This window comes from Oenanthe melanoleuca, chromosome 1A, assembly GCF_029582105.1.
Source record: "Oenanthe melanoleuca isolate GR-GAL-2019-014 chromosome 1A, OMel1.0, whole genome shotgun sequence".
Classification (NCBI taxonomy): Eukaryota; Metazoa; Chordata; class Aves; order Passeriformes; family Muscicapidae; genus Oenanthe; species Oenanthe melanoleuca.
Genome location: NC_079334.1, coordinates 60,301,237 through 60,317,552, shown reverse-complemented (window position 1 = coordinate 60,317,552; position 16,316 = coordinate 60,301,237). Strand labels below are relative to the sequence as shown.

Genomic DNA, 16,316 nt, shown 5'->3' with positions numbered 1-16,316 from the left:
CATTTACTTCGACTTTTTTCAAATGATAAAACCAGAGGTGTCAGGCCTGATATTTTACCATCTTGTTTTCTCCCAGGATTCCTGGAGGAAAATTCAGCTTATCTTTGTCAAAGCTCATTACCTTTAGAAAAGGACCTAACAGGGCAGTTGGGAAGTTTCCATATTTAAAAGTTTGTAGACCTCCACACTTCCAAGAAGCCCTGTTCCTAGAAAGTAGATGTTTTATTCCTTTGGGCATGAACACTTCCCAGGAGGGTAACTTCAGTTTTGCATTTCTTAAGAGTTATACAGGAATACAGTAAAACTAAGAAGGTTGGCTCAGTTGATATTTTTCTGTGCTTGCACAAAATTCTGGTGCTTTCACCTCATGAAACTTCTCATGAAATTGTGAGGTTTTTTCCTATGTAAAAGTTTAAAGAAAACTTCCAGCAAAAGTTTTCTACCACACTGAATATTCTCCATATAGACAAGTTTAATTTAATCTAATTGGCTGTGGGCATCATAGTTTAAATGACCTTTAGAGTTATTCTAAAATGCTCATAGAGGAAGTCTTGCCATAGCACTTCCTCATCTTTCAGCTTCAACGTTTCAGTTTTTTTTTTACCAATATTTGCAGACATTTTCTGCCAAAGCTGTGTTGCTGTGAAAAAGGGTGGTTTGGTTTCTTTTCACTTTTGGTGAGAGAGATCAGCAAAAAAACCCAAAAGCTAGATTAAGACTGAATTTTTTTTCAAAACCATGTCATCAATATGTTTATGAATCCCAAGTCATGACTGCCATTTCTTCTGCTGATGGTTGATTTACTTTCCTTATTGTAGGGATCACACCAAATGGGTGATTTAATTCCAGATACTTCAGTCTCTCTCAGTCTCTGATGTTTTGGGTCTTCATTAATTACATCAGGGCATATAGGAGTGTGTGGGCAAATAAAACCTGCTGAGATGATGCTGGAGGCATGCAGAAGGCCAGACAGAGTATTACCTCCTTGAGCCCTGCCAGCTGAGTTGAGGATGGTTCCTGGTGCATGCTGTGCCATAGAATATGTCTGGACATTGCTTAGGTGTCTTGGGGGCAGCTGTAACAAGCACAACATGGATGAAAGCAGAAAGTGTTCAGGATTGATCTGTGTTTTATTTTGAAACACAGACATCATATTCTCTGTGAACAATAAATAATGCTCTATCCTAAGAAGTCCTGTGGTTACACATTTGTAAGCACCCTGTCAAGAATAAGCACCAAGAGGAAATATTGTTCAGGAGAAAACAAGTTTCATTTATAGCAATAGATACATAGCAGTTACAGATAAATTAACCTTGAAAAACTGGAAGGAAAAATCCATCAGTTTAGTAAGGTGCTCAGACATTCAACCAATAGCAGGAGGGAAAATATCTCACTATTTCTGTGAAAATATTTACTGTATTATAAACTATGCCATGATTGTGAACTATGAATGCTGCTTTTATAAAAAATAACTATGACATGGACAGCACTGGACTTCATTTATAGATTGACATCAGTAGGTTTTCCTGACATAATAATAATAATTCACTGAAGTAGTTACATGTACTAGTAAGAGTGGAGCAGTGCAAATCCATATATCTAATTGAACTTGTGTTTCTTTGTCAAGAATAGGATGCACTTAATTCATTCACCTCCTCATGTCATCTCTATATTGATAAGAAAATGATAATTCATCATTAAAATAATTCATCAAATTATTTTATCTCTGCATGAGCTCTACAATACTATTATTTTCAAGAGCTTTAAATATTTTAATATGAAACAAAATAATCTTCATTGCTTGAAGATAATGTATTAAAGCTTACAGAATTCTGAGATTTTAGATATGCTTTTCCCTGTTGCTCAGAGCTCATAAACAACATTTAGGTGATATTTTGAGAATCAGACAAATTTTAAGATAGTGATGGTCGTACTTAAATGGGTGGGAGCTAGTTATATGCAGATATCAATTGAATAAATTTTCCTCTGTGTTTATACTTTTATATGTTTTTATATGTGTATATACATGCATATATGCTCAAAGAGATCATCTAATAATGTTTGTGCATTTATGTGTATGAACAGGAACACACTTTTAGCTGAGTCTCTAGTTTTGGAGGTCTACAAAGGACTAACTCTGGTGGGTTCAGGTACTTTGAGAACACAGTTCTCTAGTGGTTAAAGTGGTACATGCCCATACTTTGGAAATTTTACCTCTTTCATGTTTTAAACCCCAGGAATATTTCATATTCAGTGTGAACAGTGTCTTACTGCAGAAAGGAAGTCCTGGCCCATGGGATCAATTTGTACAGTTGGCTGATGCTCCCTCTGTGCAGGAACCCATGGTTTACTGCTTTTTTCTTCTTCAGCCTAAGTTTCCCATCTTCCATTATCCCTTTTTAAAAACTTGTAGTTTCTCCCTCTTGTGCTTTCTGTAATCTCAGTTCAGTACTGCTTCTGCAGTACTGTGGAGAGTTGAGCTGAGACAGTCTCAAGCAACACAGCATAAATTCAGGGAACAAAATAATGCATTTCTTCAAACTAAAACTAGTTTAATACATACTTTGCAATTTACTTCATACTCTTCTTCACTATGATCTTCCAGTGCTAAGCTCTTTTTTCAGTTAGGTTTGGTTAGGTTTGCAAGAGCCTTTTGACTGTCTTTTTTAAACAAATACCTGCCTTAATTACTTTTTTTTTTTTTTTTTTTTTTTTTACATGAGAGCTTTTTTGCAAAATTTCTCACATTGTCTCTTTCTTAACATCTTCACACTTCTGTGATATATCTGTCTGTCCACCGTGAATTTTAAAAAAGAGATGAATTTCAAATGCTGATTTGTACGAGAATTGAAAGTGAATAATACAGTGTAAGGATTCAAACCTACATGTGTTACCATAGATTCTGATGGGAATGCTAAAATGCTGCAATCTTCAATAAGTTTCTGCCTAGAATAAGATTCATCTATATAAAACTTAAACTATTATTTGAATTGTGTACAGTTTCTCCATCCTACAACAAAACTTGTTGTGATCCATGTAAGGAAACTCAAACCCCTTTTCATTTATTGCAGTTGTTAGGATGGAGAATGAGAAATATAATAGCAAGATGTTGATAGAGCTCTTAAATCTTATTTATCTTCTGTATAACTTCCAGCATACCAGTGTAACATCAATAATTAAAAAGAATAGTAATTTTTCTCTGATTATTTTTTATATTAACTTTTTGCTTGTAGTGATTAACTGGAAAATTCTTTATAATTTCATACTAAATAGTAAAAGGAATATTTTCCAGGTGCTGACTTGTCTCATGCTACTGAGATACTTGCTCCTGAAGCTTTGCTTTATTGCAGTGATTGAGTGCAAGACAAGCATAAAACAGCTGCCAAAGCTGAATAATTAAATTATGATTCCTTATTTTATTAATGATGTGAGCTTGGGATAATTCTTAGAGCCTGGTAACTGCTGTCTGGAGTTGCTTTCTTTCTAAGACATCAGAGATAGTGGAAAAATAATTTAGATTAAAGTCTTAAGAAAGATTTGTCTTTATAAGAGGCCCATTAAAACAATTAACAGTCAATATACCAGACATTTGTTACATGGGTAAGCCAAAGTAATCTGGAAAGAAAACATGGCCTGACGTGTTTTGACCTTTATTACCTTTTATAAAGGTACTTTTCACATTTAGGAGGAAATTGAGAGATTTGGTTGTTTGTTTTTTTTTATTTCCTAATTTTCATGCAAATTGTGTAAGATGAGTTGCAGCAATTGTTTTGGGGATTTATTTTTTTGTGTGTTGTAACTCTCTGGGGTTGAAGGACACGTTTTAAGTGATTGAATAAACTCAGTGGAGAACTGATTTTAGACAAGGAAAGAAATCAGTGCTTTTAAAAATATTAGATATCACTAAACAGGTCAGTGTCAGCATTGTAAAATGTCATCCAAATTTAGGATCATGCTTTCATAATTTATGTATGAAAATTCATTTTCCCCGTGTTACACAGTATTGTAATACCCCTTAGAAATATCCTAAAATCTTATTGTATTTTAGTTTTTACATGTAGATAAAAGAGTAAATAAAAAGCTGTATAAGTAGTAGTTGTAGTTGTAGTTTAAGGAAAGTTATGCAAAATGTTGACATCTTTCTATTCTAGTGAGATTCTTAAAAGACATTAATGTTATTTGGGTGCTTAGAATTGAGTTACAGTGACTGATAGATGACTTGTGATACACTTTTTTAAGATAAGCCTTGAATTATACATACTTCAGCCACTCTTGTGGATCACCCAGATCCCTCCTGAGTTTTTATTCCATTGTAGTGTCATGTCCCTAAAATTTTATTCCTTTCTGTAACAACAGTTTGCAGCATTGCTAAACATGGTCTTTTGTTTTGTTGTAATGGATAGAACACAGAAGAAAGGTAACAAATGCACAAACATTTTTTGAGGGATAAATGATACTGAATGTCTCTTGCTTTGTAGGAAATAATTTTCTCAAAGGCTTTGGAAGATTTGTTGGATTTGGAGGACTGGCATATTTTCTATATTTGGTTATGATAGTGCAAGAGGTCCATTACATCCCAGCACCTAAATAAGTGTGAATTCAGAATGCTAATTTCTTGTGAATCCAAAGGAAACTTATGTCCAAATTATTTAACTAGGCTCTTGTGCTCCACTGGTTGTACAATTTACAATTTAGATAATATGCAATCAGTTTAGAGAAGTGTTTTTTTTTTAATATTTATTTTATTTTTATATTCTTTCATCAACTAAAGACAGTAATGCTGAATAAATTATAATAAACATACTTTGCTGCTTTAATTAAGCTGATCAGATAGTGTGATATAGAGGTTAATTAGCTGCTAACAAATTAATTTCATTTTCCCACCTGGAAATCTGCTTTGTAATCACTTGCATTTTGCCTTATGAAAAGAAGCTGCTTTGAGGAAATTATTGTGATGAGAAAATTAGCAGTTTCCTGGACCTTTTGGAAGAATTTATTTACCAAAAGTAAAAAGGATGTAAATTGTTTTTGGTTTTTTTTTTTTTTTTTTGTTTCTCAGGGTAATCTCTGTCTTCCTTGCTTTAAGCTTAGAGGACTGGAGGAATAATAGAGGGGATGGTTATTCCTCCCCCTTTCCATATGTAACTGGTTATTTTAAATTTGCTAACTTCAGAACAGTCCCCTTATGATTTTCTTTCCTGGTCATTTGTCACACATACAAGTAGATAAAATCCTAGGTTTTACTATGGATCAAAACTACTTACTGTGTAATATAGCAGGGTTTCCTCCTGAGATTTGAATGTGATATAAAAAACTTCTTACTCAGCTTTCCTAATTATAATTTGCACAAGACAAATTAAATCAAGGGTGGTGAAATCCAGCATGTAATCAGATATTGTCACAGTGAGCAGAAGGACACAGGGAAATGTGTCACTGTGAAGGTCAGGCCATGGAGGGGATGGGTCAGGACCAAGGGGTGGATGGGTGGCAGCACCTTTGGTCACAGAGTCCCTGTGTGTCCCTGCCCTGCCTCAGAATACCTAGAGAATATTCATGGTGCTCCCAGAGTTTTAGCTCCTTCCAGTATAGACTTCAATGAGCTCTTTCAAGATTTTAGTTTTTAACTCAGGTGCCTAAAGTCTGACCACTGTCAGCACTGCAATCTGTGGATCTAATCTCTGATCAGAATTCCTCAGGGAATGTCAAGGGCTTGAATCCTTATCTTTCCTCTAGTGTATTTTTATCTGGATTCTGTTTGTGTGCATTGCACTTACCTAACATCTTTTTAAATGAGGCTTGTGTGGTTTAGTCCTGCTGTTCAGCATGCAGGTGATTGATAAATTACTCATTTTATTTATCACTCTCATGCATCTGTTAATGGTCAAGCGACCCCCTCATTTTGGTTTCCAGATTAATAATTTCAGTGAAGGAATTACCTCTAAATGAATAGTGAAAAAGTTCCTCTCCATTTAAAAGAAAGAATATGTTATGACAAAGAATGTGCAGCACCTTTAATACTCCTTTGTGTTGTTTCCTGTAATCTTCACCTTCATCTTTTCATTTCAATTATTAGTCTCAGTGGAATCTCGAGAAAAGCCCTTTACACAAATCTGATGAAAAAGGCTTATCATAAATTATAGTGCAGACCTGGAAGGTTTTAATTAGTGTAAGAAATTTAATATTCTGACAAAGCAATTATTTAATCAAATTATGTTTGGGGGAAAAATGTCTAACTCAAGCAACTCATTTGTCCATATTTTGGGTAATATTTAGACATATTTCTTGATTGAATATTATTCCACTCTTTTGTTGTTTTCTTTTATTTTAATAATTTTATTTTCCTAATATCATGGTTCTATGTCCAATTTTCCTGGTTTAAATGCACGTTATAACCAATTTCTTACAGCCCTTGTTGAGGCACTGTATTGCTTGCATACACTTTAATTGTAATTGCAACTGTTTCATTTTTCACTTTAAAGACAAGTGAAAATTCAGTACTTTTACACATGGATACTGAAGGTAAAAGAGAAGTTATTAGCTGCTAAGCCTCTTATTTTATATACATGTTGTTTCACTTATGTAAAATCACAAAGCTGTAACAAAAGAGATAGTAGTAATTGACATACTTTCTTTTTTTTCTCTGTTTGCAGGCTTTTATTCCCTAACATTATCCTCTTTAAAACTAGATGTAATTTTTTATGTGTGGTAGGCCACATTTAACTTTCTTTTCTGAGGAGTCTAATTGTGCCTTAAACTGCATGTCAGACTGTATAAAGGATTAAAATAAAACTGTGTGGATTATTTGTCATAGAATTTGTAAGGATGGGTTAAAACCTTAATTATCCCAAAGGTATTAGAGTGAATTTTTTTTAAATACACTTCTTTATTCAAGGGGATGCAAGGAACGTTTTTCTTTTTAATTAAAATTGATGTTTTGCCAACACTTATTGAAATGCTTTTTTAGCATTTGTAGGCATTTATACTAATTTCCTTTGGTCTGCTTAAAGAGTGAAATGGACCAGTATTATTAATATCTTAATTGCTTCATGCTAAGCAAAAGGACTCCCAGTTTTTTCACTAATGTGAATGTATTTTCCAAATGTATGTGATTAATATGATTTTAAAATGTTCTCCAGATTTCTGTGTTAGTTGTCAGAACTTATTTTTAAGCTGAAGAGTCAAGATAATATTTATGTTTGCTGTACAGTTTGGTTTCTCCCTGATTTTGATTTCTTTTTCTACTTCTTATCTGCAAACTAAAAGAATCCTCACTGCTTGTAGATTATCTGCAATATAGAGCAGCTTCTTTACATTGACTGACTTTGGGTGCTTTAGCACTTCTTGGGTGAAATACTTAGAAGTCATGGGAAGTATCCTGTTTTTAAACAAAATCCAAATAAACATATTTGGCTGTAATTTCAGATTTTAAAACATGCACTTATAATTATGCAGTAATATATATTTGCAGTATAATCTGCTGCAATAATTTTAAATTTGCTTCCAGGGGTTTACTGAAGAAAATCTTTGAGTTGTGGAGACCTTTAGCTAACACTATTCTATTTTCTTTTCTGGGGGAGTTAATTATTTTCTAGTGTCTCCATAATGGCTAAAATTGTACAATTTTTGCTTCAAAATTTTACCTACAATTTTTTTGGAAATGCAGCTTTTAGGAAAAAAGGATAATTGTGATGTCTGTCAAAATTAATGCAGTATATTAATTTCTTACAATATGAAAAGCTGCAGAAAATGTTTTCATGTCCTTCCCCTTTCTTTATTTTATTTTATTTTTTAAATAATCTATCTATTTTTCTGTAGTTCATTATAGAGTCTCATAAAGTCTTAGAATTCATTTCAGGCCAATCTTTCCTGTAGACCTAACACCATTTTAGGCTGCATCTCACATCCTGTAGGGTCTCTAGGAATCCCACAGATAGATCTGAGGTTTTATGTAACTTTAACCACAGCTTTAGTATAAGCAGCATTTCTGAATAGACTGCATTGGATGTCTGTTGGAAAAGATTTCAATAAATAATCTTTAGACTAGTTGGTAGAGCTCATTCTGCATGAAAAGTTCTTGGAATTCCAGCATAAGATTTAGAGAGGAGATGTTCCTGCAGACACCACTGCATGGCAGCAATGACCAGGAGCTTTCATTTTGGCACTTTCTAAAGGAGAATGTTGATTTCTTACCAGCAAAATGACATAGATATGTTATTACAATTTTTGTTATACATAATTATCTCTGTAGTCCATGTGTCTTGTTCCAATGTAATCCCTTCTTGTTGTTCTTGAAAGACCTTGATTGAAAAGAAGTTATTTCCTGAGATGAAAAGCCAACTACAGCTTCATTCATGTGATCCTGAGTTGAGTTTAGGCATTTACATGTTGAATAATAGACTGTGTCTGTAAACTTGCTCTGTAGAGAAGCAAAATATGAGTGTAAATTATGGCTGGGATGAGCTCAGATTTCATCTGTAGATATTCTGAAAGCTGATCTTTTCCCATGCTTTTTTTCTCTAGACGCAGAGATTATAGAGCCCATCAATTTTATATTTTGTGTGGTGAAATTAAAGAATTTATTAACAGTAACCAACATGTAATGTTTCCCATTGGAATTGTTTTATACCCTGAGCTGGAAAACACAACTATTGAAATGAAAAACAGTGTAAAGACAGTGGAATAATCTCACTTGAGCAGATAATACTATCAATGAAAGCATGGAAGAAAAATAAGATTAGGAAAGAAAAGAAAATAGTGAAAGTCAAAAATAAGACATTTATGACCTAGTCCTTAATATATTTTTTATGTGACTTGCCTGGTGTATTTCTCAGATACTAAAAATTTTTGCTTTGAAAGGGGAATTAAAGATGGTGAAAGCCATAAAATTATAGTACACTATAGCTTTTGCTTTATGCATATGTTCTCTCAAAGTCATTCTTTTATAAGTTCAGCTTCAGGACTGCCTTATCAAATCCCTTCCTTGGTTAACAGAAGTAATAGTGAATCTTTACCCCTTCTCTCACACAGCATCACTGGATAAAGAACAAAAATAAATAAATAGGATATTTACAATGTACCTTCAGTTTGCTGACCCAGCTTGCAGTATTACCTGGTGGCAAAACTGTACAGCAATGGGAAGTCTCAAATTCTTTGTGTCAAGGAGTTAATAAATAACTGAACTACTCACTTGAGAGCCAGCAACAAAGCAATTTGTTCTTGCCATCTAGAAGTGGTTAAATTATGAAAAATTGTCCTCTAAAGATCTGAGTGATCCATGAATCTAATTTGTGAACCATGCAGCATTTCAGTGTGTTGTAGCACTAGATATCTCATATTTTCTATATTAAGAGTAGTGAGATATGTCCAATGTCAGTGTCAGTTTATGCATTATACAGGTAATATCTCCAGCCAGGATAATGGACTACAAGATATAAATAACCTAACAAAAAATATGTATGTCGTTTGGGCAGGGAGTGTTTATTTTCATTAACTTGTAAATGTATCATGTTCCTGAAATGATATTCTAAAAGGTGATTTAAAAAATATTGTTCAGTCCAGTGGAGACAGATAGTAAAGCTGTGCTAGGTTTGAAAAATTTAAACAAATAAATAAAAATAAAAAAGACAAGGAAAATATAATTGTGAAAATAAAGAATCATTTTGTTAAGTAGACAACAAGTTGTGTCAGTTAATGACAGTGTTAAAAATCCAGTACAATAATGATTTGATAGCAGGATAAACAAGACCAGTGGAGAGGGGCTCAGGAAATAAATTCATATCTAGATAAGAGTCAATGCAAGAGAGGGCCTAGTAGAAATTGTATTTTATGAAAATGTTCCTTTTTAAAACAAAAGCATTATATAGCAATATAGCCAGTTAATTATGTCTGTATTGCTTTTCCTGCTCTCATTTTTCCTGAGCAAAACCTTCTAGGGATGAGATTGCAAGGAAACTGATCTAGTGCAACCTGACATTAAGAGTTGTGATTAAAAAAAAGTACAATTTTGTTTTTGTTGTTGTTTTTTAGCTGAACAGATCACGTTGTGATGAAAACACTTGTGTTAACATTTTGGCTAGTACCACTCAGAGCTGCATCCTTTGCAGTTTCAAATGTTGCCTGCTGAAGAACAGAGGGGCTTTAGAACCTATCACATTATTTACAGAACAGTTATTTCATACACAGTGATTTACAAAGTGAAGAGAAGCCCAAGAAAATAGAACCTTTGCCTCTTCTGACTTACTCAAAGACTTCCACAAGAATTATATGGTCCTTTCATTACAACAATCAAGTGAATAAGCAATTAGCTTCAGTCTTTAATAACGAAAAGAATTTCCTCCTGTGTCTGTAATGCTTTGAGGTCTGGCTTTGTTATCCAGATACTGATACATAACCAACTGACCTATGGATAGAAGAGTGTCTTGATGGAAAAGGAGAAAAGTTAATTTTGAGGAAAAAGGATGAATTCACGTTAATAGCATTTACCTCAAAATGGTATTTAGGTAATCTGTAATACATTTCATGTTTGACTGCCTAAAAGGTCACAAAGGAGAACAAATGATGTCATTATTATGGAGTGAGCAAAATGATCGTTTGTAAAGATGAACTGCATTGCCTTGTAAGACACATCATACTTTTTAGTGAAAGTGAAAATTGTCATTGACATATCCACTTGAAAAATTATTACTGGAGGCATTTTTTCCTGTTGTTATTTATAAAAGAAAAAACTTTGTTGTGTTCAATGTTTAATCAGGTATTTATAAGGTATTACCATAAACTGAACTGGAAAAATAAATTGAGACAATTTTTGGAGGTCAACAGCAATTACCTATTTTAAGCACACTGATGAATATGAAGAAATGTGACTTCTTTATTTCTTCAAAATCAGTAAAGATAATTAAAAAGACTGTGTTCATACATGTCTCTATTTCATACAGAAATCCACATAAAATTTATTTTATTCAAAAAGCTTTGTGCACATTGCAGCAATTTATTTGGTGGAAAGTTACTCCAGTGAACTTAAATCTTCAAGGCTTTTAAATGGTTCAGTAACATTTAAACAGGGGAAAAAAATCCAACCCTGTATTCCATAGGACATAGACCAATTTTCAAAAAGCTATGAAAGTTAACACTGAATAGAATTTCTGACTGATTTTGGAATGGGAACAAGCAATCTTCTCCTTCTATTCTTTGCTTGAATTACATGGTGCAGTGTTTCCACAGAGCTGCCAGGATCTGCTGTACACTCCAACAGCCAGACTCTCCTGTGATGTATTTTCACAGAATTTTATTTCCTCAGTGGGAGGTGAATAAAACAATAAACATGTGTACAGCAATACTTACCCCACTTAGCAGAGCCTGTGCCTCGCTGTATCTGCTGCCTGCTGGATGTCATGGTGCATAAATCCCCTAATTGCACAGTGAAAGTCACATGTCTGTGACAGAAACAGCTTATGGGAGCCTTTTATGAGCTCTGGAGTTTGTCCAATGTTATCTGTACTTTTCTGGCTGTGTTTTGAGTGACTTATGCAGCCTCCCACGGGAGAAGCTTTAAATGAATGAAGTTAAGTACGAGCATGGGAAATTGTGCATGCAACAGAGAGCAGGCAAAGATCAGAGTCTGTCGTGTTTCAAAGAGAATACATAAAGAACTGGTCGTTTATTTCAAAAGGTATCTTGCAATAGTAGAGATTATTGCTACATAGATTTATTCTCTACTTTCAAACTAACAGAATTACTTTTCTTTCTCTTACAGAATAATGATATAATCTATTACAATGCAAAAGACGATCAGAATGATGTAAGTAATATATTTCATTTAATTTCATTGCCTGTAATCTCAGAAAATTAGAGGAATGAAAATATTAATGAAACTCTAAGACTATAATTTAAAGATGTGGCAGAAGCAAAAAAGCAAGAAACTTAAAAATGTCTTCAGAAGTTTCCTCAAGAGCCAGACGGTGTTTAATGTTTTAATTCTCAAAATCTGTCTCCTTTCTTACAGTTTGAATTACTGGTTAGGCAGAAAATGTGCTGGGAGAATGAAGATCGTGACAGCAGTATAATTCACTTTTTGAAATGTAATAAAATCATAATTATAGGATTGGAGAATCAAAATGATGAATGTAAATAATTCAGTTCACTCTGAAGTAACCATTTTCTGGCCTTATTTTCCAAGATCAGATGATGTTGTTCCGTATTCTTTGTAATAAATTTTTTACGTGAGGAGAAAGAAGATGTGAAATGTTACTGAGTAATTATTTTCATTCGCTTTGTGATCCTTTATGTGGATATAATAAGATTTGGGAAAATTGAAAATCCGATCAAAAGATTTAGACTAAATCTATGAAACTTCAATTCCTGGTTTTCTAAAGCTCTTACTTTAAAAGGTTTGAAGTCTCCTATCTGCCATTAACTGTTAAAAATCTTAATGTGCTCTGGAGACAATACAAGTTATCCTCACCTTCACTGGAGACAATACAACTGCTTGTCTTCATTATAGATTTAATTTATAAGGCCATAGAAAAATGTTGTAAATGTATTAATCAGAATTGCCAGCATGCTTCATTTGCACTTTTTAATCAAGTAGACTTTAGAGATTGATGGCATCACTGTTGTAATTGATGCTTCTTCTCTAAGGCAATTAAAGAAGGTACATAGATCATGTCAAGCAGAACTATTTTATATGGTTATATAGAGTTATGAGTACTTCATTTCAGATTCCACAAACTACTGTCCTGAGTTTTAAAGTTTGCATGATTTAAGTAAAATTCTAATATTCTATTTTCATTAAATTCTCTTGATGCCAGGTGCTAATCTTCTCTATAAACAGAATTACAAAGCTTAAATATTGGATTTTTAATAGAAATATATCAGATAGTAATAGTAGACTGTGGTGTGAAGTAAAAACTGTGATGTAAATGTTATGATTAAGTAGTACTGGGAAGGTCTTGAGATTACTTCTTCTCAACCAATATCCAAATCTGTTAGACAAGGCAGGAAAGGAAATACTGTTTCAGAGGTTAGTCTTTGTTTTTTTTTAATTTTCTCTAGGACATTCTTTTCCCTTCAAGATAAAAGTACACACACACACGCACACAAAACAAAACAGTTTGTTAGACCAGATATCCTGTTTTATTTCTGTTTTAACTTTATTTCTTTTTATGTCTTTTTGAACATTCATTAGAATGAAGTTTATAGTGATGTTTATTGTCAAGAAGTGATAAGGATCCAACGATCAGTGATCTGATAGTGATTTTTTTTTTTTGAGAAGACCTTCATCTGGATCTCAACTGTGTATGTAAACACCACATTCTTCCCTCCTCCTGCCTGAAAAAAATGCTTGAGACAGCTTTTTTTTTTCTTTAAATATTGAGAAATTTTAATAGAAACATCTCTGAAGCACTGGTTAGTAAAACTATGTTTGCAATCCATTCCTTTCTGTCACTAACATGTCCACTTTTTTTTTTCCCCTCTTCCTCCTGTGAGCCTTCATTTATTCACAGGAAATGGTATTATATTTATCTTTGAGTACAATCAAGAATAATTAGCAGCAGAAATTAATTTATTAAAATTAGGCATCTAAACTAATCACTGTGGGCATCTCTAGAGGGCTGTTCAGTTTGTTTTGAGACAAATGTCTAAGGTTATCTGAACTGAATCAGTTCTGGGTGTGTGTTTGTGTTGACCAGGTCCCTGTAACAGATCCTTTTGGATCTTAAATTTTGGTTGCTGAAGAATTAGAAGAAATTAATCTCACAGGTCTTGCCTGCCAGTTTTTATTTATCTCCACTCTGTAATATTCTCTCCACTCCACTCTGTAATATTCTTTTGAATATTGCAGCCTTTTCAGAAGAGCAGTCCTCTTAAATTCTGTGTTTCTGGTGTGTTTATATGCAGCTGAAGTTTTCTTTCCTTCTTCCTGTTTCCATACCACATTCAGGAGATCCTTCTCTCATTTTTCATCTGCTGTCTTGATGGACCTTTTCTAATCTCATGACTAGGCTTGCTTGTACTTAAAAAAAATAAAGAAGCACATGAAGGCCAATCATTCTCTGGCCTTTGGATTTCTCAGTCTCTCAGATAAAATGATCAATTTGTAACCCTGTAGTCCATCAATCAGTAATGGACCTTTGGTATTCTTTATCTTACAGCAGCAATTATATTCTTGCTTGCTTATTTCCCCCTCCCCCCAGTGCTCCATGTAATGTGTGAGCACTTGATGATAATTAATGAGGTTTATCCTCACAACAAGGTAGGAGGTATTATATTTCCATTCTTTATATCTCATAGGAAGATAATGGCCAAACTTGTAATTTAGTATAGGTCTCTCAGGTTTTCATTCACTGTCCTTTTCCCAAGAACCCTTTCAGTTTGATATATTGCAGCCTGTTTGTGCACTTTAATTTGCAGCTGTCAACAGCTTGTTGTATTTGGACAAATGCTGCAGTGCTTTTATTGGGCATCTGAGTTGTCCCACATTAAGCTGCTCTTTCCCATTAGTTTTCATATTGCTTTGCCTGTTCTCTCATCTTGTCCTTTGTACCCCCACCTTATTTATAGTCATTTTCCTCCACTGCACAATTCTTTCCTCCTATTTATTATGGTCTCCATTTTATTTCCAGTGATTCCACATCTAGTTTATAGATTCTTCCTAAATCTATTTCTTTTTCTGTTTCCTTGTATTCATGTAATCCACAACTGGACTATGCACTGAATTACTTAATTGCTTAATTTTAATTTGTCCTGAATTCCTTTCCTAATGTTTCTCTTATCTCCTCTTTGCATCATGCTCCTTTTCCAAATTTTTTAGTATAATTTCTTGCCATGGTTTTTAAAGTCTTTTCCTGCACAAGCTACAACAGCCTAAGGAAATGATTTTTCAATGATTTGATGGAAGGAACTAAGTAATACAAATAAAGAAATGTCTCTAACCTGAAACCAGCCACACATCATTGGAAGTCTCCAGTTTCCCTGTAATCCCTAGACTTTAACTGGGAGCAGCCAGTTGTATCTTCTGGCAAGAGTTGTGTCCCTAGTTAGCACAAGTGATTTATTAGACATTGCCTTCATGCAGTCCCATACTGGCTTCAGTCCTGACCAACAGAGCTGTGCTCCTTGTGCAATTATTGATCACACACTAAGTGATAGTAGCACTTTTTATTTTCTTTTACTGAAAATTATGGGTCCCTTTGGGCAGTAACTATCTGCACAAAGTGTGAATTCAGAATGTGACTAGGAGTCAATGTGTGGGTTCCACTAAAGCAAAAACCTGGAACATGCTTATGGTTGATTTTAAAACAAATATATCTTTATCACTTTATAATAAAGAAGGAAGAAATCTTCTAAACTGATAAGTCTGTGCCATATGGTTTAGGATTTTTTTTCCTAATTCAGTGATGCCTTGTTATTTTGGGATAATTTTTGAAACATTAGCTCACTTTGAGTTTAAACTGCAGCATAAATACAGCTATCAAGTAGGGGTTTTATAAATACTGATAAAAATTATATCTACATCAAATTTAAAACTATTGTAAAAATATGAAAGGATAATTAATTTTGAATGTAAATTCTTCAGAAAAATCATGGTGTGTTTTAACAAACATTGCAGAAAACAAAGTAATTTCTACCCTCAACCATATTTTCTTTTTTCTTTTTCTTTTTTAATATGAAGTGAAGAATAAATATTGGGTAGAATTAAGCAGAGACCAGAATGGTTGTATAAGAGGTGTGCTCCCAATAAGAGACTTGGAGATTTAAAGGCAGTGGCTTTGGAAGTTTATTGAGTCTCTGCTTGTAGCCTTACACAAGTCTTGCCTTTTCTACTGCTTTATGGATCAAGGTTGCAAAATCTGCTTGTATATGCACCTTTGATTAATTTAGTAAAAAGAAGTCTGTTAATGAAATATCCCAGGTTTACCTGTAAACAAGTCTGATCCTATTGATCAGAGAAAAGCTGGTTTCTTTTTTGTTTCCCTCCAGCCACAAGAATTCAGGAGTTTCCTGACTTTTTCCCTCATAGCATACATTGAAAATGGCATAATAATTTAATTTATACAAGTATGATATTTTATGTATTTCATAGCTGAACATCAGAAAAGTGTCCTCTGTACAGCAGTGTTTCAGGAGCTGTGATTTGGGTCAGGTAGAGCCCTTGATGGAGGAGATGGCACCTGAATATGAGGATCAGGAGCTGAGGTGGGGCAGATGGGGGACTCCAGTGATCCAGTCTCAAAGGCAGCAGGTATGAAAAGACATCTAGAGACTGAGAGGGTGATGCCAGATTTCAGCAGCTGCCAGTTGCTGGATTAAAAAGTGAG

The 16,316-nt window shown here is 33.9% G+C and overlaps 1 protein-coding gene across 6 annotated transcripts in view; it reads left to right on the top strand.

The window, feature by feature from the left end:
* CACNA2D1 (calcium voltage-gated channel auxiliary subunit alpha2delta 1) overlaps positions 1-16,316 on the top strand; it is a 342,789-nt gene that overhangs the window by 178,192 nt on the left and 148,281 nt on the right. For all 6 annotated transcript variants that reach the window (XM_056514818.1, XM_056514832.1, XM_056514799.1 and 3 more), the window contains exon 5: positions 11,753-11,797. In XM_056514818.1, the coding sequence (XP_056370793.1) occupies positions 11,753-11,797 (45 nt within the window). The remainder of the gene's footprint in view (positions 1-11,752; positions 11,798-16,316) is intronic.